This window comes from Schistosoma haematobium, chromosome 3 (genome assembly GCF_000699445.3).
Source record: "Schistosoma haematobium chromosome 3, whole genome shotgun sequence".
Classification (NCBI taxonomy): domain Eukaryota; kingdom Metazoa; phylum Platyhelminthes; class Trematoda; order Strigeidida; family Schistosomatidae; genus Schistosoma; species Schistosoma haematobium.
In genome coordinates this window covers 39,056,323-39,081,888 of record NC_067198.1, presented here as the reverse complement: position 1 = coordinate 39,081,888, position 25,566 = coordinate 39,056,323, and the positions used below count along the sequence as shown (strand labels likewise).

General features: G+C 38.2%; 1 protein-coding gene across 2 annotated transcripts in view; it reads left to right on the top strand.

Moving 5' to 3' along the window:
* Nucleotides 1-13,753: 13,753 nt before the first annotated feature.
* MS3_00005741 (uncharacterized protein) overlaps nt 13,754-25,566 on the top strand; it is a 29,481-nt gene continuing 17,668 nt past the window's right edge. Inside the window, exons 1-3 of one of the 2 annotated variants that reach the window (XM_051213829.1) lie at nt 13,754-13,985; nt 14,016-14,240; nt 21,954-22,177. In XM_051213829.1, the coding sequence (XP_051069842.1) occupies nt 14,051-14,240; nt 21,954-22,177 (414 nt within the window). In that variant the 5' untranslated portion in view covers nt 13,754-13,985; nt 14,016-14,050. Of the gene's footprint in view, nt 14,241-21,953; nt 22,178-25,566 lie in introns of both variants that reach the window. The other variant, XM_051213830.1, reaches the window with a different exon arrangement.

The following is a 25,566-nucleotide window of genomic DNA, read 5'->3' as shown; positions in this document are numbered from 1 at the left end:
GTTTTTGTTCACCAGACCCACCTTCAATACGACGTTTGTTGCCCGTAATTCGCGCACATATGAGGGAAAAAATGACAAGAGGATGGATTGATATATCAAAGTGCCATATTGGAAAAGTATAAGTTTTTTGTTTACATGAATATTATTACTATAGAAAAAAACTACAAGTTTAGTAAATTTCCATTTTACGTTATATTTAAACCAACGAATATATATATATATATATATCAGTTATTGACATAAAATGTCTTTTTTATAACTCTAATGTTAAGTTACAGGACTTTGTATGGGCCACTAATAATAATTGGTTTAACGTTAGCATAGTCGTGATATTCATATTGTCAGTTCAATGTTATGATTACTAAGCAGTTCCCTTATAAGTTGTTTAAAATTAGGTATGTGGAATCAATGCGGCTGACATAGTAACCTTACAGTTACGCACTGTACTATATCTTCACGGTTATTGATTCTTAAATGTCAGAAATTAAAAAAAATCTGAATATTGCCAATAAAGATGGGTTATATGATCACACTAAAAAGCATGCTGCAGGGAAACTGGTTAAGTCATTACGTAAGTTTCCTAAACATGAAAAAAATGATGAGAACTTTAATAAGTACTTGACCATGGTTTAATCCAAAATGTTTTGTCTAGAAAACTACTTATTAATGGTAGTATTAATCGTATCAAGCTACTAAACATATCCTCAACCGAAAACTTTTAGAAGTAGTTCATATGGTATATATGTATAGCCAGTCTACGTGAAAAATGTATATAAATATATAAAAAGTACAGCCAACATAGTTAATTAACCAGGAAAAGAAATTATAAAACTCGCCTGGGTTGCTTTTTGAATTCGTTGTATTTGCCAGTGTTAGTTGTATGAGTTTGATTAAAATCCTCAGCCATCGTTTCGGAATACCTAGCTTATGTGTCCAGTATTTTAAAAAATATTTAACATAACACGTATATATCAAAGGTAAAAGGTCTGGGGAGTTGTCGGTGAGGCGGAATGAGGAAAAAAATTATTTTTAAGTAGATGCAGGGTGTGATTAGCTGCGTGGTTAGATTTTATCCTGCAGCCGAAACTGTCAACATCCTTGACTGACTAATTGGATGTGCCCAGCGAACCGTTTTAGTCATTTGTAAAGATTTATTATCTTTACATTTCGATTCCGTAATGGATTTGTCAGTTAAACGATCTAACAACACGTATGGTGGTTCATGATCTAGATAGGCCGGCTTTAGCCTATCAATACTTACTGTGTCGATGTTTCCATGTTTTTCTATCACGAAATATTTAGATTTTCTTGAGACGACTTTGAAAGGACCTTCAAATGGAGGACTGAGTGGTGCTTTTATTTTGTCACATCTTATCCAGACGTGCGTGCAATTGCTTAGGTCTTTAGGTATATATACGGCGCGCGATTGTTCACGAGTATTAATCGGCTTAATTTTAGACATGTGGTCCCGTAGTTGATCTACATAATTTTCTAAATTAAGTTTTTGACTGTTAGTATTATGGTTAATAAATTCACCTGGTAGTCTCAGAGTTGTTCCGAAAACCAGTTCCGCAGCTGAACACTGTGCGTCAGTTTTGACAGATGTTCGTATTTCCAACATAACTAACGGTAGGAATTCTGTCCACTGATTGGGGTTTGAGTGAGATATAAGGGCGGTTTTTAGCTGACGGTGAAAACGTTCTACCATCCCATTAGCCTGAGGATGATATGCAGTGCAGCGTATCCTATTGGAGCCTAGAAGTTTAGCCAAGTTATTAAATAGTTCGGATTCGAATTGCGCTCCTCTATCCGTCGTTATTGTTATGGGTGTACCAAAAATGGTTACCCAGTTCTGCATGAAAACTTTGGCTACTGTTTCCGCTGTGATGTCCGCTATCGGGATGGCTATAGGGAATCTGGTAAATCGATCTATGCATGTAAAAAGATAACTGAAACCGTTTGAACGTGGTAAAGGACCTACTAAGTCGATATGCACATGGGCAAAACGTGCATCTGGTTGCGAGAAAACACCTATGGGTGAGTTTGTGTGACGATTAATCTTTGATTGTTGACATGCTGAACACTCTCTAACCCATTTGTGTACATCCTTCTGTAAATTCGGCCATATATATCTGGCATTGATTAGTTTTGTTGAAGCTTTCGCGCCAGGATGAGACAAAGAATGAAAGTTATTATATATCAACTTTCGCATATTTTTGGGAACGAAAGGTCGCGGCATTGCCTTGGTCGTGTCACAATAAATTAGAATACCATCGATAGGTGATGGGAATTGTTTTAAATTAAGACTTGAATTGTTTGTTTTAAGTAGGTTTTGTAATTCTAGGTCCTGCTCTTGTTCGTTTCTCAACGTCTCGAAGTTTACTGTAGACTGCTGTAGCACGTTCATTTCTAGCCTAGATAAAGCATCTGCCGCCTGATTGTCCTGACCTTTGACATGTCGGATATCGCTTGTGAACTGTGATATATAGTCAAGGTGTCGGACTTCTCGAGGTGAGTATTTATCGGCTCTCGCTTTTAATGCATTCGTCAGAGGTTTGTGATCCGTAAAGACTATAAATTCCCTACCTTCTAACATGTGTCGGAAGTGTTTAATGGTCAGGTAGATTGCAAGAAGTTCTCGCCCGAAGGTAGAATACCTTGTTTCGGCTGGAGCGAGTCTTTTTGAGAAGAAAGCAATTGGTTTCCAGGCGTTTTTAACCAGTTGGTTAAGGGTACCGCCTACTGCTTTATCTGAAGCATCCACCATCAAAGCAAGTGGGGAGAGAGAATTCGGATATATCAACGTAGTTGCTTGAGCCAGTTTATCTTTAAGCTGTTTAATAGCTTCCATGGCGTCAGAAGACAGTTTGAATTCTTTTGGTTTTCCTTTAAGTGAATCTGTCAAAGGTTGCATTAATTGTGCACAACCTGGTATGAATCTGCGATAAAAGTTAATTAGGCCTAGAAAACTTCTCAGTTGTGTTAGAGAACTAGGTACGGGGTATTGTTTGATGGTATCGACTTCTTTTTTGATAGGTTTAATCCCTCCTGGGCTTATTGTGTGACCGAGAAATTCTAAAGTTTGAACACCGAAAACACACTTACTTTGATGTATGTTTATTCCATGTTCATCCAGTCTTTTCAACACTGCTTGTACATGCTGTTCGTGTGATTGCAAATCGGGGCTGGCAATTAACAAGTCGTCTATATACCCCTGCGCAAATGGCATATCTCGAAGTAGGTTATCTATGAATCTTTGAAATGTCTGTGCCGCATTTCTCAGGCCGAATGGCATGCGTACAAACTCGAATAAGCCAAAGGGTGTAGTAATAGCTGTCTTGGGAATATCTTCATCAGCCACCGGGATATTGTGATATGCCCTGACTAAGTCAATTTTAGTGAATATGTTCATACCCTGTAAACTGTTGATGAAATCTTGGATATGAGGTATTGGGTACCTATCTGGTACGGTTTGACGGTTTAGGGCTCTGTAATCCCCGCACGGCTGCCAGTCACCTTCATTCTTCTTTGGGACCATATGCAGAGGGGATGCCCATTGACTATCAGAGGGACGGATAATACCCAATTGTAGCATATAATCAAACTCGGCCCTAACGATTTTGAGCTCATCTGGTGCTAGTCTCCTGGGTTTTGCAAACACCGGTGCACCTTCGGTTTTGATAGTGTGACTCACTTTTAGTTTGTCTTTAGAAGGTTGTGGGCTTGGCTTAGTTAAGTTTGGAAATTCCGCGAGTATATCTTGGAATTTCGCTGTTGTTACTGGGGGAGTTTGAATCAAGTTAAGAGAGCTGATGTGACTTTCTTTGCCTTTTGTGTAATACGAAGTTTCTTTTAGTGTTAATCGCCGTTTCTTGGTGTCAACTAGAAATTCGTATCTCTCTAGAAAGTCCATCCCCAGTATTGCCAGATCTAAGTCGGCTACCGTGAAAACCCAAGGGAATTGCCTCCTGAACCCCAAATCTAGGGTTAAAGTTTTCTGCCCAAATGTCGCAATTTTAGTTTTATTTGCAGCTTGAAGTGTAATTGATGATGTTTCTCGACTAATCTCAGTTTTATTTTGAGGGATGATGCTAAGAGCAGCGCCAGTATCCACCAAGAAATTCAAGCCAGAGTTTCTGTCTCTAACATAAAACAAGCGACTGTTTAGGCGCCCCTCCTCAGTCGTCGCGACCTGGGGAGGGGTTACTCGTTTCCCGCTGTCTTAGAATTATGCTTAGGCCAGGCGCATGGTTGCATGCACTTGGTTGAGTTGACACCAAACTTCCAGTGGTACCAACAAAACTGCCCAGATTGTCTGGACATTTGTGACCTGATTTGTGACTTGGATCGTGGTCGTTGTGGTGACCTGCTCCTGTTTCTATGACCCATTTGCATTCTGGTGACAGCCTCAGTGAGACTATTAACACTCGCAATGAGTCCTTCTATTACGGGGTCTTTTGCTGATTCTACTTTTTGTGTGTGATTTATTGTGCCTGATCCAGTTGGAGGACCTCTTTCCATTATTCTGTCGGCTATACGCGCTAAATGAGATAATGAGGTTTCAGGGTCTTGTGCATCCAAACAGTGTTGGACGTAGCATGGGAGAGCTTGTATCCATCCTTGTTTTAGGACTGCTTCACCCACTGTGTTATCACCCACTAAGACTTGGAGGTGACGTAAAAACTGTGACGGCGACCGATCACCTAGTGTCTCACCTTGAAAAAGTCTTTGGATTCTTTGACTATCTGATAATGATAAACGGTTCATTATCTCTCGTCTTAAGATGGTGTATGGTTGTGGTGATGGTGGACTTAAAATCAAGTCACGGACTTCTTTGGCGACTGAAGGAGGAAGGATAGAACACAAGTCTCTATAGCGAATCCCTTCAGATTTGATATTGTGTCTCGTGAAATAATGCTCTAGTTGAGCAAACCACAACTCAGGATCACTACGATCAAATTCTGGAAGTCGGGATTTCGTAGTCATAACAGTGTCTATCTCCACTGGTGACAAATCCTCCAGATTATGGGTTTCTATTGAGTCTGACATGAGGTATGTGACAAATATAGCAATAAAGTTTGCACAAAAAGTGGTTACTATAACACGAATAACTTAAGATAATACGGAATAAACTAGTTATATACTCAAATTAGTTTACGGATAATCAGGTCTACTTTTACGATTAAGTAAAAAAAATGTTAATAACAGAAATGAGGTTAAATTTGTGTTCAAAAAGGGCTCACCAATTTCGCGCCTTAAAGTAACCCTCGTGCTATTGATAGAAGAAACCAGAGAAGTAGTGAATAGGTCTTTATTTCGATCTTAGCGCGGTCACAGTGGAGCGTGGGATTATCTGTCCAGACAAACAAAGGCTCTCAACACTCAATATAAGATAATAGGGAATATAATGCTTATACAAAACAAGGAAGTGAATGAATACTTGAACAATACTGTTTTGGCATATGCTTGGTTGTTTGGGGTCAACTATAACCAAACAACCTAAGCTGTTACAGACGCATCCGACTCGGCAATCGGAGGAGATTTACAACAATGGGTTAACAACTCCTGGCAACCCTTGGCATTTTTCTCTAGAAGGTTGCTAGACACCGAATCGAGGTACAGCACATTCGGTAGGGAACTCCTAGCTATGTATTGTGCTGTACGACATTTCCAACACTACATCGAAGGTCGTGAATTCACTCTTTTCACGGACCATAAACCGCTCACTTTCTCGTTAAGCTCTCCTTCTGACAAGTACTCTCCCCGTGAGTCTCGACAACTGGACTACATTTCGCAGTTTACTTCAGATATTCAACACATCTCTGGAGCAAACAATGTAGTTGCAGACGCTTTATCTCGTATAACTTCCTTGAACAGTTTCCAAGGAATCGACCTTCTTAAACTCGCCGAGCTTCAAAAAGAAGACACTGATCTTCAGCACGAGTTATCGTCCACAACACTTAAACTACGCATCAAACAGATGGGAACAGGTAAAGAAACCTTACTTTGTGACACATCTACAGGTAGGGATCGCCCAATCGTGCCGAAACATTATCGACGCAATGTCTTCAACACATTGCACAAACTTTCGCATCCAGGTGTTCGTGCAACCATCAAGCTTATAGCAGAAAGGTTTTGCTGGCCTGGAATGAATAAAGACGTGAGGGAGTGGGCACGCTCCTGTGTAAGCTGCCAAAAATCTAAGGTTGTCAGACACAATAAATGTCCCCTAGGCTCGTTTAAAACTCCCGATGCTCGTTTCGACCATGTTCATCTGGATTTGGTAGGACCTTTACCAGATTCAAATGGATACTCTTGTCTTTTAACCTGCGTAGACCGTTTCACTCGATGGCCAGAAGCAGTACCTATTAAGGACATCACTGCTGAAACAGTGGCCCGCACCTTCGTCGAACGATGGGTAGCAAACTTCGGTTGCCCTTCAACCATCACTACAGACCGCGGACGTCAGTTTGAATCTGATCTTTTCCGTCGTCTGACCACACTTTTAGGAATCAATCGCTTCCGAACGACTGCCTACCACCCACAAGCAAACGGGTTGGTAGAACGCTTTCACCGACAACTAAAAGCTTCACTATCAGCTGCAAACGTTTCACAGTGGACCGACGCTCTTCCACTCGTCTTACTAGGTATTCGCAATGCAGTGAAAGCTGACATTGGATACACTGCGGCTCAACTCGTTTATGGAACGACACTTCGACTTCCAGGAGAATTCGTGGATCCTTCATCCTCTTCAATGAACATGGATCTAACCTCCTACACGAACAGGCTTACAAACGCAATGCGTTCAGTTAAACCTGCTTCCACTCGACCTCAATCAACTGATGTTTTCGTTCAACCTGGCTTACGATATAGTACACACGTTTTCATTCGTCGAGACTCGCATCGACGACCATTCGAATCAGCATACGAAGGATACTTCAAAGTTCTTCAACGTGAATCTAAGTACTATATAGTCGATAAGAACGGAACAAACGATAGCATCAGCATCGATCGCTTAAAAGCAGCGTATTTAGAAGGAAATCCTATCTACGTCGATTTTCCTTCGTTACAATCGAACGACACGACTTCACTCATAATTCCTCAACCGACAACCAACACTAGCGATGATACTCTGAATGTATCTGAAAATAAACCTAAAACGACGCGTTCCGGAAGAAGAGTAAGATTTCCAGAACATTTAAACGACTACTGCACGTAAGGCACTACTCGACATTTTATATTATCTCGATCTTTTTTACGATATATATTTTTTTAACAAAAAGAATTTTAATATGCTTATATATTTATTTTTTTCTTAAAAAAACGAAAAAAAACATTTTTAACACTATTATGTGTGCTTGAGTATATTTCCATTTTTCGCCGACATTGTGTTTTTACGCACATGCGAGTGTATTTCGACATGCACTTACACTTTCTTTTTTCTTTTCCAGGACGGCTGGAAAAGAACGATGCAGTTTACGAGGAATCGAAATTTTCGTTGTAACTTTTCTTTTTTTACTATGTTGTATCTCGGTCCCATATAGTAAGGAAAGACGACCAGACGCTGCTACACTTAGTAAGCTATCAGAAGAGTGTTTACCAACGACAAACTCGTTGGGTTTAAACTTCTGGCTGGCCACGTCTTAGGGTTGATGATGTCACAGGTATTCAGTGTTTGACAACGCTTCTACCAGTAACACCTTCTTATGTATTTCGTTCCCACCAAGAGAAATCAAAAGACAGAGTCGAGGAGATCGGAAGAGTATATTTGGCGATGACCAATATATCGGAATTCTCTGATCTAATCTGGCTAGCGATTGCGGTTGATGTTGAGCACGGCGTTACCACACGTGATCTGGTGCGGATGCCTGACCGAGCGCCTTCAGCTAGGTGAGTCCACTAAAACGTATGGTCAGCATCCAATGTCGAAAACTTAGTGCTATTTATTTTGGGGATTTATTTACCGCTACAGATCACTTCCCCCTAGTGATACATTGACGACCCTGTAGCGGTAAATAAATCCCCAAAATAAATAGCACTAAGTTTTCGACATTGGATGCTGACCATACGTTTTAGTGGACTCACCTAGCTGAAGGCGCTCGGTCAGGCATCCGCACCAGATCACGTGTGGTAACGCCGTGCTCAACATCAACCGCAATCGCTAGCCAGATTAGATCAGAGAATTCCGATATATTGGTCATCGCCAAATATACTCTTCCGATCTCCTCGACTCTGTCTTTTGATTTCTCTTGGTGGGAACGAAATACATAAGAAGGTGTTACTGGTAGAAGCGTTGTCAAACACTGAATACCTGTGACATCATCAACCCTAAGACGTGGCCAGCCAGAAGTTTAAACCCAACGAGTTTGTCGTTGGTAAACACTCTTCTGATAGCTTACTAAGTGTAGCAGCGTCTGGTCGTCTTTCCTTACTATATGGGACCGAGATACAACATAGTAAAAAAAGAAAAAGTTACAACGAAAAATTTCGATTCCTCGTAAACTGCATCGTTCTTTTCCAGCCGTCCTGGAAAAGAAAAAGAAAGTGTAAGTGCATGTCGAAATACACTCGCATGTGCGTAAAAACACAATGTCGGCGAAAAATGGAAATATACTCAAGCACACATAATAGTGTTAAAAATGTTTTTTTTCGTTTTTTTTTTAAGAAAAAAATAAATATATAAGCATATTAAAATTCTTTTTTGTTAAAAAAATATATATCGTAAAAAGATCGAGATAATATAAATGTCGAGTAGTGCCTTACGTGCAGTAGTCGTTTAAATGTTCTGGAAATCTTACTCTTCTTCCAGAACGCGTCGTTTTAGGTTTATTTTCAGATACATTCAGAGTATCATCGCTAGTGTTGGTTGTCGGTTGAGGAATTATGAGTGGAGTCGTGTCGTTCGATTGTAACGAAGGAAAATCGACGTAGATAGGATTTCCTTCTAAATACGCTGCTTTTAAGCGATCGATGCTGATGCTATCGTTTGTTCCGTTCTTATCGACTATATAGTACTTAGATTCACGTTGAAGAACTTTGAAGTATCCTTCGTATGCTGATTCGAATGGTCGTCGATGCGAGTCTCGACGAATGAAAACGTGTGTACTATATCGTAAGCAGGTTGAACGAAAACATCAGTTGATTGAGGTCGAGTGGAAGCAGGTTTAACTGAACGCATTGCGTTTGTAAGCCTGTTCGTGTAGGAGGTTAGATCCATGTTCATTGAAGAGGATGAAGGATCCACGAATTCTCCTGGAAGTCGAAGTGTCGTTCCATAAACGAGTTGAGCCGCAGTGTATCCAATGTCAGCTTTCACTGCATTGCGAATACCTAGTAAGACGAGTGGAAGAGCGTCGGTCCACTGTGAAACGTTTGCAGCTGATAGTGAAGCTTTTAGTTGTCGGTGAAAGCGTTCTACCAACCCGTTTGCTTGTGGGTGGTAGGCAGTCGTTCGGAAGCGATTGATTCCTAAAAGTGTGGTCAGACGACGGAAAAGATCAGATTCAAACTGACGTCCGCGGTCTGTAGTGATGGTTGAAGGGCAACCGAAGTTTGCTACCCATCGTTCGACGAAGGTGCGGGCCACTGTTTCAGCAGTGATGTCCTTAATAGGTACTGCTTCTGGCCATCGAGTGAAACGGTCTACGCAGGTTAAAAGACAAGAGTATCCATTTGAATCTGGTAAAGGTCCTACCAAATCCAGATGAACATGGTCGAAACGAGCATCGGGAGTTTTAAACGAGCCTAGGGACATTTATTGTGTCTGATAACCTTAGATTTTTGGCAGCTTACACAGGAGCGTGCCCACTCCCTCACGTCTTTATTCATTCCAGGCCAGCAAAACCTTTCTGCTATAAGCTTGATGGTTGCACGAACACCTGGATGCGAAAGTTTGTGCAATGTGTTGAAGACATTGCGTCGATAATGTTTCGGCACGATTGGGCGATCCCTACCTGTAGATGTGTCACAAAGTAAGGTTTCTTTACCTGTTCCCATCTGTTTGATGCGTAGTTTAAGTGTTGTGGACGATAACTCGTGCTGAAGATCAGTGTCTTCTTTTGAAGCTCGGCGAGTTTAAGAAGGTCGATTCCTTGGAAACTGTTCAAGGAAGTTATACGAGATAAAGCGTCTGCAACTACATTGTTTGCTCCAGAGATGTGTTGAATATCTGAAGTAAACTGCGAAATGTAGTCCAGTTGTCGAGACTCACGGGGAGAGTACTTGTCAGAAGGAGAGCTTAACGAGAAAGTGAGCGGTTTATGGTCCGTGAAAAGAGTGAATTCACGACCTTCGATGTAGTGTTGGAAATGTCGTACAGCACAATACATAGCTAGGAGTTCCCTACCGAATGTGCTGTACCTCGATTCGGTGTCTAGCAACCTTCTAGAGAAAAATGCCAAGGGTTGCCAGGAGTTGTTAACCCATTGTTGTAAATCTCCTCCGATTGCCGAGTCGGATGCGTCTACTGCGATGCTAATGGGTGCTCGGGTGTCCTGATGTGCGAGCATTGTTGCTTTAGCAATCAGTTCCTTAACTGTGGAGAATGCTTTTCGTGCGGTGTCGTCCAAATTAATGGATTTCGCATTTCCACGAAGTTGGTCGGTCAGAGTTTTCATAAGTGATGCGCATTTCGGTATGAAACGTCTATAGAGACTTACCAGGCCGTTAAACGTGCGTAATTGCTTGACGGCTGTCGGTTCTGGGTAATCCAAAATGGCCGCCACTTTGGTCATAAGAGGTCGAATGCCTTGAGCATCGATAGTGTGTCCCAGAAAGTCTAACGAGTCGGTTCCGAATTGGCATTTCTGAACGTTTACAGTAATGCCATGTTGTTGAAGTCGTTCGAAAACAAGATCCAGATGCTTGAGATGTGTTTCTCTGTCCGGACTTGCGATTAGACAGTCATCAACATACGCGTGTACGAAGTTGAGACCTCGAAAAACGTCGTCTATGAATCTTTGGAATGTTTGAGCAGCATTCCTTAGACCGAAAGGCATTCGCAAAAATTCATAGAGTCCGAAAGGAGTTATGATAGCTGTTTTCGGTATGTCGTCAGTAGCCATAGGTATTTGGTTATACGCTTTAACCAAGTCGATTTTCGAAAAGACAGTTGTACCTTTCAAGGTAGCTGTCAAATCGTGAATGTGAGGCAACGGGTAACGATCGGGAATGGTTTTCGCGTTCGATCGTCGATAGTCACCAGTTGGACGCCAATCGTTGCTGTCCTTTTTAGGGACCATGTGCAACGGAGATGCATATGGGCTACTTGACGGTCGTATGATTCCTAAGTCCATCATGTGATCGAATTCGTTTTTCGCTAATCTGAGCTTTTCAGGAGCTAGTCGTCGTGCTTTAGAGAATACAGGTGGTCCTGTAGTCGTGATGTGATGTGTAACATTGCTGGTTACACACGGTAGTTTCGGTTGAGTTTGTTGTATCCCAGGGTACTTATCGAGTAGTGGTTGATAGAGTGGGTCTATCATATGTTTAACTGTGACTGGGGATACTCTACAACCAGTAAAAGAAGTTACGCAAACGGACAAATTAGTGTTCCCGTCTACTAGCCTCCGTTTGCGCGTATCGATGATCAGATTGTGGTGTTGTAGAAGGTCCATACCAATGATTGGTATAGAAACATCTGCAACAACGAAAATCCAGTGAATGGGTTTGCGTAAGCCCACGTTAAGGTAAACGTACCTTTTGCCATACGTAGCGATCGGTTTTCCGTTTGCCGCCTGTAAGTTTAAAACCGATTAGTGAAGCCGGTCGTTAGGATTTGCTGGGAGAACGCTAACTTCTGCGCCAGTGTCGACGAGGTAGCGAACTCTCGTTGTCACATCTGTGACGAATAACAGACGGCTTTGTTCGCCGGCTACGGTTGCTGTTAACGCGTGCCGGCCTGGAAGTTTCCCGAATTGTTTTTCGAATCAGTCGGTTTCGTGTTGGGAAAATTGCAGGGTTTTCTGCAATTTCTGGAAAACTTTCCATACTGGTTATGATACCAGCACCAGTCGGGGTTATCTGTCTCTCGTGGTCTAGAGACAGATCGCTTACGAGAAATGCTTCTACGTGGTGTGCGCGATCTCTTACGGTCGGTACGAAGACTAAGATAACGCGTGAGTGTGTGACATAAGTCGGTTATATCATTCTGAGTCGTGTGAGGCTTTTCTTTGACTGAAAATACCTCGGTAGTAGAAGGTTTCGTAATTTCTAAAATGCGGTCGGCAGATGCAGCTAGCTCGTCTAAGGCGTTGTTCTGAAACGAGACCAGAACTGCTTGCACCTGTTGGGGAAGTTTTGATAAGAAGAGTTGTTTGAATAGACCTTCGTCGAAGGTTCTTGGGCCTATTACCTCTCTCATCCGGTGCAACATGTCCGTCACAGAACCGTGTTGCAGGTCGATGTTATTGAAGAGTTGATCTAACCTTTGTCGATCGGTTAGATCTCCTCGTTTAAGAATCGAGCGTTTTAAGATTTCGTAAGGATCGGAAACATCACTAGTAAACATACTAGGTGTTACGTACCTGTTGAATTCGCGCGGTAGTGCCTTGACTACTGCGAGGAATTGTGCACGTGTGTCGATCACGCCGTGCTCGGAGAAGTCGGCTTCTGCGTAGCAAAACCAGGCTTCGATGTTGTCGGGCCAGAAAGGCATCAGTTGAAACGAAGGCGGGGACAAAGTCTTAAGCTTGAGTACTTTAGGTGTCTGTTCAGTCATGATGAAGTATGAAGTACGATAATGAACGAGGGGAAAATATATATATATCCAAGAAAAAACACGAAAAAAAATCACAATGTTTAAAAAAATAATGCAATGATATATAAAAATCCCAAAAAGGAACAGACTCACAGTTGCAATTAGGTGTACCAGATCACGTCGGTCCCACCAATGATGATGTCACAGGTATTCAGTGTTTGAACAACGCTTCTACCAGTAACACCTTCTTATGTATTTCGTTCCCACCAAGAGAAATCAAAGACAGAGTCGAGGAGATCGGAAGAGTATATTTGGCGATGACCAATATATCGGAATTCTCTGATCTAATCTGGCTAGCGATTGCGGTTGATGTTGAGCACGGCGTTACCACACGTGATCTGGTGCGGATGCCTGACCGAGCGCCTTCAGCTAGGTGAGTCCACTAAAACGTATGGTCAGCATCCAATGTCGAAAACTTAGTGCTATTTATTTTGGGGATTTATTTACCGCTACAGATCACTTCCCCCCTAGTGATACATTGACGACCCTGTAGCGGTAAATAAATCCCCAAAATAAATAGCACTAAGTTTTCGACATTGGATGCTGACCATACGTTTTAGTGGACTCACCTAGCTGAAGGCGCTCGGTCAGGCATCCGCACCAGATCACGTGTGGTAACGCCGTGCTCAACATCAACCGCAATCGCTAGCCAGATTAGATCAGAGAATTCCGATATATTGGTCATCGCCAAATATACTCTTCCGATCTCCTCGACTCTGTCTTTTGATTTCTCTTGGTGGGAACGAAATACATAAGAAGGTGTTACTGGTAGAAGCGTTGTTCAAACACTGAATACCTGTGACATCAACAACGTCGTTATAAGCATTTCAATTTTAACACTAATCAATATGCAAGATCAACCTTCTTTCCCAAAGTTTATTTCCTGTTACCCAGATCATGACACTAAAAAATCACTTATTTGCTTCATTTCCTTTCTATCTTTTAACGTTTGTTTTATCTTATCGAACAAGAGCAAGAGTACAACTAAAATCACCGCACAGATTGTTCAAGATGCTCTCTTTACGTTTGTACGCTCAAAAAACTCTGACTAGGTAATTCATGTATTAGAACATCGTGTTCAAAGTATAACAAACTGATAGAAGCATTTCAGGGTGGTCAGATAATTTGCGTAAACAAACCAGGCTATCTGATACTATTTATTCCCGAGAGGACAAATATGGAGCGCATAATTATCATCCTCTACCAGTAGCTTTGAGCAAAGGCAAAGGTATTTTGAAAATTTTCATCTCATAGTTAGGTATTTACGTTTGGGATGTTGAGGGAAACTGTTATATGGATTTCCTGAGTGCTTATAGTGCAGTAAACCAAGGACACTGTCATCCACGTATTATTGAGGCACTCAAAACTCAGTCAGAAACACTCACTCTTACCTCACGTGCATTTTATAACGTTTGTTTGGGGGAATTCGAGGAGATGGCAGCAAAAATGTTTGGGTACGATAAGGTTTTGCCTATGAATTCAGGTACGAGTTTTGTATTATTCAACGTTTAATTATATCAGATGGGTTTTTGTGGAGATTGTAGTAATTTCAGTGGTTAGAATCATGAGTCAGTTGAAGCTAGACCAACATGAAAAACCTGGAAGCACTGATCGGCCGTTTCGTCTTATTGTGGAACTCCTCAGCAGTGCGCATCCACGACCCCGCCGCCTGCGACATTCGAACCTAGAACCCACTGGTTTCGCGCCCGAGTACTTAACCACTAGACCACTGAGCCGGCATCCAACGGTGTTAATGTCTAACTTCAACTTATCTACGAAATTGAGCGACACATTCACCATTGACTTCAGTGAGATAGTAACTCAATTTCGTGGATTAGTTGAGATTAGACATTAACACCGTCGGATGCCGGCTCAGTGGTCTAGTGGTTAAGTGCTCGGGAGCGAAACCAGTAGGTCCTGGGTTTAATTATATATTAAAAACAAGTCACATGTCCAATCTACAGCTTCATGGAGTTATATCATGACCTAAATGACTTACATTTACAAGGTCTTTTTATGTCACGCGAAGTTTTAGAAGATAAGGAACTGATATATATATTCTTTACAGGTAATATAGATTTAAACAGCAATGTAATGGATCAAAAATATCAATTAGCTATAAAAATTCTGATCAGTAACTGAGTTTATTACAGGAGATATTAATAAGCACACTAAGGTTTCGGACATTTCAAAAATACTTGTTGGAGTGTTGGACTATTCCTATACGTGATATATCTACTAAAATTCGAACTTATGGTGTTTTTTATAACTTTTTGTGGTAGCAATATGACATCATAATTACATTTACATTGTGTAAAAACCAGCCATATACTTTTGTAGATCGTTAAGATTGTTTCATGCAGCAATATTACTTGTGGTGACTGAAGTTTGAAATTGATTTCAAAGTAAACAAATCAGTTTCTTCATATACTTATTTATACCAAATGAATAAACCTAAAACTCACGAATATGAAATAAACTCAATGAAAATAACTAGCATTCATTTATATGTACCAGTAGGTTTTGGAACGTTAGCTAAAAACTGTCATTATTTCACTACAAAAGAATAAAACTTACAGCAATAAAACGTGACATTTTGTTTTCTAATTTCGTAGTCATACGGATATTTTGACTATTATTTTAAATATTTTGAATTAAATTAAGACTGTTTTGTGATTAACAGCTCTTTAGTTTGTATCTAAGTTTTCAGAGAAAATATTGCTTTTAGATTAATTAAGCCACAAGAATTTTGAAGTTGATGGACATAATGTACACCTGCATTTCACTGAAGATGTTTAGTCTAAATCCTAAGATGATGGTTTTTTTCCGGCCATTTAATTCTTGTAGATTCAAATATATCCCAATCAAGCTCCTGTAATTAGGGCAAAATAGTGCAAACTCCGTATATTAGAAAGGTCAACACTGTGGACATTATGATGATCTTGTTTGCAAACAGCAAATATCAGCCCTATTATCAGACGTATGTACTAGTTGTATCCTTCTATGCGGAGCAATATTAATGATGAAATACTTTCGTCTCTATTCGATCATTAAAATACGTCTTCCAAATGAAGAATCACAAGTGTTTCTGAATGCATGCTTTGAAATTCGCGAGCTCATTACTCAGTGACGCAAATATTATTAGGCGTACGAATTTTCAAGGACTAACAGAAGCTTTAAATCTCATTTGCAATATATAATTAATGGTCATTGTTTCGGTAAAATTTGTAGATTACTAGTGATTCTTTCTGTTTTGATCTTCATTAACTTTCAGTGTTTCACGAAATTTATTCTTAGATCCACAAATACATCATTTTACAAGTTATTTTGAGGCTTCCATCCATTCTACTTGACATTAATTTACACAGATCACTTAAAATGTATATGAATTTTCAAGTGATCTCTGAGTTGAGTACATTTAAAAACCAATTTTTTAAGGTAAACTGAGTGATTATCCATGCTTTTAATGGTTCTTGGTTGACTTGCTTTCTTATTCACTTTATTTGATCACTTTACCTTCGACTTCATAACCAAAATCGTAGGTTATATTTTATATAGCTGAGATCAATGCAGACACTAAAAACTGTCAACACACATTGTACTTTTTTACAGTGTCGAATTAAATTCTATCTTTAATCATCGCATACACGATCCCTCAAAGCATTACATTGTTTCTGCCGAATTTAAGTGTAAACAAAAGTTGTGAACATAGCTTGAATCATACGACCGGCTCAATCTCACTGGATCGTCATAAAACAGCATATAAACCATCGTTTATTTTCACAACAGTTTCCCACATGTTTTTTTATTTTGTCGTTGTTATGTCCGAGTGGAGATTAAATTACAGGTAACTCCCGAGGACTATTAATGGACTAATATTCTATAAATATTCTTATTGTATAATTATTCAACAATTACATTACATATATTTATATTCCTCTTATTATAAGCTTTATTTTGACCTATAACTTATTATTGTACGATTTACGGTTCTTAAGTTATGTTCAGCTTATTAACTACTGCCTCCCACATCCACAGCCACTTTTTGGGCTTATTTGTGTACAATATTATTTCCTATTTTATGGTACGTTGCGGTTTGTCTGATTGATATATAAACCAAGTATGTCTGAAATAAATGATCTGCTCTGATTCTGGTCTGATCTGCTCTGATTCGGAAGCTGGTATCTTGTTCTGGACTCAAGTGGAAGGGCTCGTAGGACATAGGACCAATAGGGACACTAAACTGCCCACACCGGTTGAACGTCATTGGTTGGCCTAGTGCGAAGATTCGTATAAGTCGTATTCGGATTGGTAGATAAGTCGTGTGATCGAAAAGTCAGACATCCAAGGTCATAACAATTGGCGACGGGGATTTTGGCAAAAACAAAATAATTGGGAGACGCAAGGTCATAACAATTGGCGACGGGGTGGAGAAAAGTTTTGAACCCTCAACTTCAAGGTCATAACAATTGGCGACGGGGATTTTGGCAACAAAGAAATAATAATAATACAAGTGGTGACTCAGATTTTGGAAATAAATTAGCTGTATAATTGCCGGTGATTTTTGGAGCTAATATTATTGGCAACAAAAAAAATGTCGATTTCTTTCGAACAGTTGCGGTTAATATTACAGCACCAGCAGAAGATGTTTGCCTTGCAACAAGAGCTATTTATAACAGTTTTGGGCAGACTTTGCATTCAAGCAGAAAATAAGAAATCTATATATCATGCAGATAATGGTGCAGTAATGGACATTTCAGAAGCATATCCTGTGCAGGATTCAAATCCCTCTATACCAGAAGGGAAACTTAATATTGGTAACGTGTCCAGCTCAGAGCAGGAAAATATTGTGCTAAATGCACATGAAGTTGTGACAATACCAGATGATCAGAAGCCAGATCCTGTAGATGATGCCCAGAGTCCAGAATCAAATGAAACACTACTGGTACTGTCTAGCTGCGAAAATAAACGTCAGCTCGAACAAAATTGTGGTCCACGTGCTATTAGTCGAGAAAGCTATGGTGACTCGTATTCAGAAAATAACTGGAGCAACACGATGAACCAAATTGTACCAGATGTTACTCAAAATCACCGGAAGACAGAGTTTTATATTGAGTCAACTTATCCCATTTCTAATGACAGTGTGCCAGATATTGATTCTCAGAATAATGCATATGATTTTGATGAAACTTCTTATAACAATGAGGGAAATATGTCAGCTGAGTCGAATGATGGCCAAAAATCTAATTTAATTCTGTTAGACGTTGACTTTCTTAATGACTCGTTATCTGCTAACGAGATTCATAATGAATTTGAAAATAATGAACTCAGATCAAAGGCCGTTCATCATCATCTAGTCATTTTTAGTGGCTTCTCCAGTCAATACGAGAAACATGGTTTAAATAAAGTCCTACTAGTTGTATTTTGGAGCCATAAGGACCCAACATTATTTCGAGGAGGAGGAGAATGTTGAGAAATTTAAAGTCACATATGATTCTTTTTTTAAATCAGAATCTAAAGTTGGGTTTTTCAAAAAAAAAAAGGGGAGGTGTTATGTCCGAGTGGAGATTAAATTACAGGTAACTCCCGAGGACTATTAATGGACTAATATTCTATAAATATTCTTATTGTATAATTATTCAACAATTACATTACATATATTTATATTCCTCTTATTATAAGCTTTATTTTGACCTATAACTTATTATTGTACGATTTACGGTTCTTAAGTTATGTTCAGCTTATTAACTACTGCCTCCCACATCCACAGCCACTTTTTGGGCTTATTTGTGTACAATATTATTTCCTATTTTATGGTACGTTGCGGTTTGTCTGATTGATATATAAACCAAGTATGTCTGAAATAAATGATCTGCTCTGATTCTGGTCTGATCTGCTCTGATTCGGAAGCTGGTATCTTGTTCTGGACTCAAGTGGAAGGGCTCGTAGGACATAGGACCAATAGGGACACTAAACTGCCCACACCGGTTGAACGTCATTGGTTGGCCTAGTGCGAAGATTCGTATAAGTCGTATTCGGATTGGTAGATAAGTCGTGTGATCGAAAAGTCAGACATCCAAGGTCATAACAATTGGCGACGGGGATTTTGGCAAAAACAAAATAATTGGGAGACGCAAGGTCATAACAATTGGCGACGGGGTGGAGAAAAGTTTTGAACCCTCAACTTCAAGGTCATAACAATTGGCGACGGGGATTTTGGCAACAAAGAAATAATAATAATACAAGTGGTGACTCAGATTTTGGAAATAAATTAGCTGTATAATTGCCGGTGATTTTTGGAGCTAATATTATTGGCAACAAAAAAAAAATGTCGATTTCTTTCGAACAGTTGCGGTTAATATTACAGCACCAGCAGAAGATGTTTGCCTTGCAACAAGAGCTATTTATAACAGTTTTGGGCAGACTTTGCATTCAAGCAGAAAATAAGAAATCTATATATCATGCAGATAATGGTGCAGTAATGGACATTTCAGAAGCATATCCTGTGCAGGATTCAAATCCCTCTATACCAGAAGGGAAACTTAATATTGGTAACGTGTCCAGCTCAGAGCAGGAAAATATTGTGCTAAATGCACATGAAGTTGTGACAATACCAGATGATCAGAAGCCAGATCCTGTAGATGATGCCCAGAGTCCAGAATCAAATGAAACACTACTGGTACTGTCTAGCTGCGAAAATAAACGTCAGCTCGAACAAAATTGTGGTCCACGTGCTATTAGTCGAGAAAGCTATGGTGACTCGTATTCAGAAAATAACTGGAGCAACACGATGAACCAAATTGTACCAGATGTTACTCAAAATCACCGGAAGACAGAATTTTATATTGAGTCAACTTATCCCATTTCTAATGACAGTGTGCCAGATATTGATTCTCAGAATAATGCATATGATTTTGATGAAACTTCTTATAACAATGAGGGAAATATGTCAGCTGAGTCGAATGATGGCCAAAAATCTAATTTAATTCTGTTAGACGTTGACTTTCTTAATGACTCGTTATCTGCTAACGAGATTCATAATGAATTTGAAAATAATGAACTCAGATCAAAGGCCGTTCATCATCATCTAGTCATTTTTAGTGGCTTCTCCAGTCAATACGAGAAACATGGTTTAAATAAAGTCCTACTAGTTGTATTTTGGAGCCATAAGGACCCAACATTATTTCGAGGAGGAGGAGAATGTTGAGAAATTTAAAGTCACATATGATTCTTTTTTTTAAATCAGAATCTAAAGTTGGGTTTTTCAAAAAAAAAAAGGGGAGGTGTTATGTCCGAGTGGAGATTAAATTACAGGTAACTCCCGAGGACTATTAATGGACTAATATTCTATAAATATTCTTATTGTATAATTATTCAACAATTACATTACATATATTTATATTCCTCTTATTATAAGCTTTATTTTGACCTATAACTTATTATTGTACGATTTACGGTTCTTAAGTTATGTTCAGCTTATTAACTACTGCCTCCCACATCCACAGCCACTTTTTGGGCTTATTTGTGTACAATATTATTTCCTATTTTATGGTACGTTGCGGTTTGTCTGATTGATATATAAACCAAGTATGTCTGAAATAAATGATCTGCTCTGATTCTGGTCTGATCTGCTCTGATTCGGAAGCTGGTATCTTGTTCTGGACTCCAGTGGAAGGGCTCGTAGGACATAGGACCAATAGGGACACTAAACTGCCCACACCGGTTGAACGTCATTGGTTGGCCTAGTGCGAAGATTCGTATAAGTCGTATTCGGATTGGTAGATAAGTCGTGTGATCGAAAAGTCAGACATCCAAGGTCATAACAGTCGTCTTATTGTGGTGTCAGTGAAAATTTATTATGCAAATTAAAATACTAAAGGACCAAAGGTTATGCGATTTGCCAACTTTTTCTTTGTTAACCTTGCTTATTAATTCTCAGACTTTTGGAGAAAACATACTTTGTGTTGCGTTCAAACTTCAGGCCTATCATCAGGATCAACGATAAAAGTTATTCTTTATTTAAATATATACATATACATATATATGTATACATAAATATATTATTATGTTTTGACTAAAAAATTCCGGAAAACAAAGAGTATCCGCTTCTATTTATTTTTTTGCCTTTTTCAACGTTTTGCGGAATAAGACGCATTCATAAAGTAAGTCAGCCTCCGTAAGACGCTGTGAGAAAGCTCGACTACGCTTATGTTATTCATCTTGTTAAGTTCATCTTTTCGTTCTAACACTGCATAATAACTTCAGCCAAAGAAAAAAATTTCCCTCAGGTTCTATGTCACTTATAACTAACTGACTAATTTTGGTGTGCACAAATTATGTAAAAAGATAGTTATAAAGACAAAAATGACGTGTTGCACATGCAATTGACGATAACTATCAAATAATCGCCATTGTCAAACCGTTTTCAACATTATAGACAACAAACCTGGTCTTATCGTATTATATCGGAGAACGTTATAACTTTTAATTTAAAAACAGTGAAATCGGGTACCATTTCACTTAATTGAGACATTCCTTTTTTGAGCGTTTTTAGCTACATGTAAAAGCAGATTTTTTCTGTATGTACAGTATTATCTTTAAATTGCTATTGTTATACATATAACGAAATAATGATGCTGAAACAATGTATGGCATGTTTATTATTGTTTCCTACACAAATCATTTAAGTCCTTTTATTTTATTTCGTTACTGCTTTGACATTAATATTTAATTAAATTCACTCAAAAAGATTGCTATACAGTTATTCAGGTCACTGATAATAGCACAACCTTCAGTATGTAAATTATGTTAAAAATGTAAAGTAAAAACCAAAATGTGTGATTAAAACTTCTTTGAAGTGACGTTAAGCCTTACAATCGTCATATAACTATTACAATATAATACACAGGCAATAATTGTAGATACGAGTTACTTCACTGACAGTAGTAGTAACGTTTCAACTGTTTTAGATGTCAACCAGTAGTTAATTTTAAGTTTTACCGGGATAATTGTTTTCTGAAAACAATCCACTTTCTTAATCGAGGAAAGTAAATATTTTTAACAAAAATGTTTGAAGGAAAATGGAAAGATAATTTGTTCATATTTATACTAGCGGTTAATTTACATAACTGATATTTATTATCTAAACAGTGAAATTTTCGTATTTATAAGAACGAAGTGTTTTATAAATATATAGGAGTCGAAGCTGGTGAAACTTCGATAAAACTTGCACGAAAATGGGGTTACAAAGTAAAGAATATTCCGGATGGACAAGCCAGAGTAGTATTTGCTGAAGGAAACTTTTGGGGTCGCACTTTAGCTGCATGCTCTTCATCTACTGATCCTACTTGCTACTCAGGATTTGGACCATTCATGCCCGGATTTGTCACTGTTCCTTATGATGACTTGAATGCTCTCGAAGTAAGTTTGTTTTCTAGTTAGATTGAAGATCAAGTCAAAATTGTTAGCTTTAGGTCTTCGTTACTTTATTACATTTTGGAATATATATGCCAGATTTTAATTGCTTGATACGTTAAGAGCGTTTTTGTGGCTGTGTTTTAGAGTCTTATATATTGAATGATTCTGTTTTCCTTGCATTTATGCACATATATTATCTGGCGATATAATGATATTTCAATTTCTATTCAGTAATTAATAAGTCCCGTTGGTCCTAGCATTTAATTTTAATGTAAATAACCAGATGGTTGATAACTCATATTTCAATTGATTTGTTGACTGATTTTAGGTGTTTCTTTTTATGATGCAGTCAGTATCATCTTTCAAGAAACTATTTTTTCTTCATTAAACTTTTTATTAACCTCAAATCTGTTCCCTTCTGGGTTGGGATTTCTGACACATAAATTTTAGAATAGTATGATATTTGGCAACATGTAGTTCCCTTTAAATTTGTGTTGTGGTTTTGGTCATGTTGGGCTCAAGAAAAAATCAGCCTCAGATTATTTGTAATTGACGTGAAACTATCCAAATAGATACATATATGTTATTATTATTATTAATGACTTTATTCAATATTATATTTTGGTACAATATAGAATTCTCAGCACAGGGTATTTCAACAAGTTTCTTACGCAAAACAAACAGTGACAAAGACAAAAAAGGGAAAAAAGGTTAAAAAAACCGAAAAACTGTTCAACTTTTCAAATTAAAGACATGTTAAGAATGCAGGTTATTGACTAGGTAAACTCTAACAACCTGTTCGTCACAGAGTATATTTGCTAGGTAAGGTATTATAGAACTTTTATACTTTTGCTTGCGTGCGTGGATTCTAATGTAATTACGTCTCGTTCTACCAGAAAATATACAAGGAGAAAGCTAAGAGTGAAGGTGATGGTTAGTATCTGATAAAATAACACCTGCCATGAGTTTGCATGACTTTAGATGTCTATCCACAACCATGTTAATTATGACCTCGAAAGATTCACCACACATCTTGCTAACTGCCTTCAGCACTCTCCGCAATACAGCAAAGTCTTTTCTCAAAAGCCCGGGAAAGAATAATGGAGAACAGTAAAGAATAATAGGTAATATACAAGAATTGACAAATTGTAAGAGTAAATGACGAGTAATCCCAAGAGCATGTAACCTCTTTATGTAGTAAGTCAGACGGAAAACCTTCTTCGATAACAATGAAACGTGGGAAGACCAAGACAGTTCAGAGGAAAGGTGACACCACGATAATTGACCTTCGACACTGTGTTAGATCAGCTATATAAATATTTTCTTTAATACACTCACATTGTGGGGTTGTCTGGAAAAGTGACAAAAGGATGAAAGGTATTTCAGATGATAAGTACAAATTTGAGAGTTTAACAATTAGTCAAATCTGAGTAATAAAAGTATGTACTCCTTGATTATACGTAGAAAAAACGTAAAATCAATGTTTGATGGACATCACATGGGGTGGCTGAAAAGTCATTAGAATACATTGGAAGTGTATTTTAAATCAGAAATATTTAAAAAACTTGTCTAGTGTATAAACTCTAACATTTCAATAAAATCAGCTTCATTTTCTTACTACACTTACTTACACTTACTGCACTTCCTAAGATCTAAACTGGTTAATATTTGTACTCTTTCCTAAACCGTTTACTTAAAAAGTTTCTGCCTTAGGTCAGAGTTTTGTTTCTTTTGTAAACTAGACATTGTGTTATTTTAAAGTCATTGAAACTCAACTGTGAGTTAATTTAAGAGTCAATAAACTCAGCTATACAAGCCAATGTATTAGAAAGAACTCAAATAAGTAATTTGTCTATATGGTTTACGAAGAGCTTTTTTAGTTTAAAGACAAAAATAGTTATTGATAAAAATAAGGAGTGGGGTCAGTTTTGTAAGAGCACAAAATCGGAAAATGTTACATTGAAGTAACTTGATTTATGACTACCCTTTTAAAGGTCATAATCGTGAGTTTTCTTTGAAATCATCTATGTATGAAATGTGTGTCATCAATCAGAAAACCTGATTTCAAGCCTTTCAAACTGCTTTCGGATACTATTTGAAAGTATTTTAAATCCAACCACTTTCGAATCACGAATATAAAATTATACGTAATTTTATCAGTTCAGAAAGTCATTTGCTTGGAAAGCATATAAATTTTAATGAACTAAATAATTCCACAGTGAACTCATACAAGCTTGACATCAACTTACTCTATTAATTGTTAACTTTAAGTCATCATCAAAGTAGACGTCACTGGATTGACTAGTGTAGTGGTTATTAATTTGAGGTTCGAAAAGATAAAATGATGAAGTTAATTTTAACAACTGGCACATTGAGCCACTTAGTAATCGCTTGTTTCCACTTTTTGTGTCAAGAAACAATTATTTGTAACAATCTAATTGAAATCAGCACAGCTTGAAGCTCTCATACTTCCGTAAAAGTATAATTAGCGTTAGACAAAACTTATGGGGAAAAAACAAAGCATTTGCTTGTAGGTGATGTTATCACGGAATGAACTTAGTGTAACACTTAAAACTAGGAAGAGCCGGTTAATTGTTTTGTGGTACCATGAAATTCTTCACCAGTGAACACATGTCTTTCGCAGGTGCCAAAGTCCAAGCCATCAAGTATTGTGGTGACTACTTAATCATCAAACTTCGTGTTTAATTTAAATAAGGTAGTACGAAAACCAACAATTTGACATCCACTGAAAGTGGTTTTGATATCTCTTATTTAAGGTAATTTCTTCTGAATGAGAACCACTTTTTAATGTGATTTACGCAAGTTAGATGTATCTTTTCAACATATATTAGTCGTGTTAACATTAAACGGCGATTCGCCGATGGACAGATAACCTTGTCAACTTATCAAGCAGACTATACGTATTCGGTATAAACAATCGGTTTCTCAAAATTTCCACACTAAAATTCTGTTTTTGTGTCTGATCTAATAAGCTATCTATGGAATCAATGTCTACTGGATTTTGCTTTACTAAATGAGATTCACTTACGCACCTTTCAAAAACAGACCATAAATGTATTTAGAGGACACATTCATGTCCCTCTTTCTAATCAATGACTGATTACCTCAAAATTGATTTTTGCATAATCCTAGATAATTGAAGCGATACTTTTCCGTGTACCACTTCTTATTTTCTACAAATTATGCTTTATACAGCTCCAATCCTTGAACATTAGACTAACTCATCAGCATGATCGAATTTTTCAAAATTCCCATCACATCTTAAATAGTTGAATGATGTCGTCTGCTAGGTGAAACTGATGTAAATTTTTCATTAGTTATAAAGGTTTTCCACTTTACTACTTGTTTACCTAAATATTACAAACATTTTC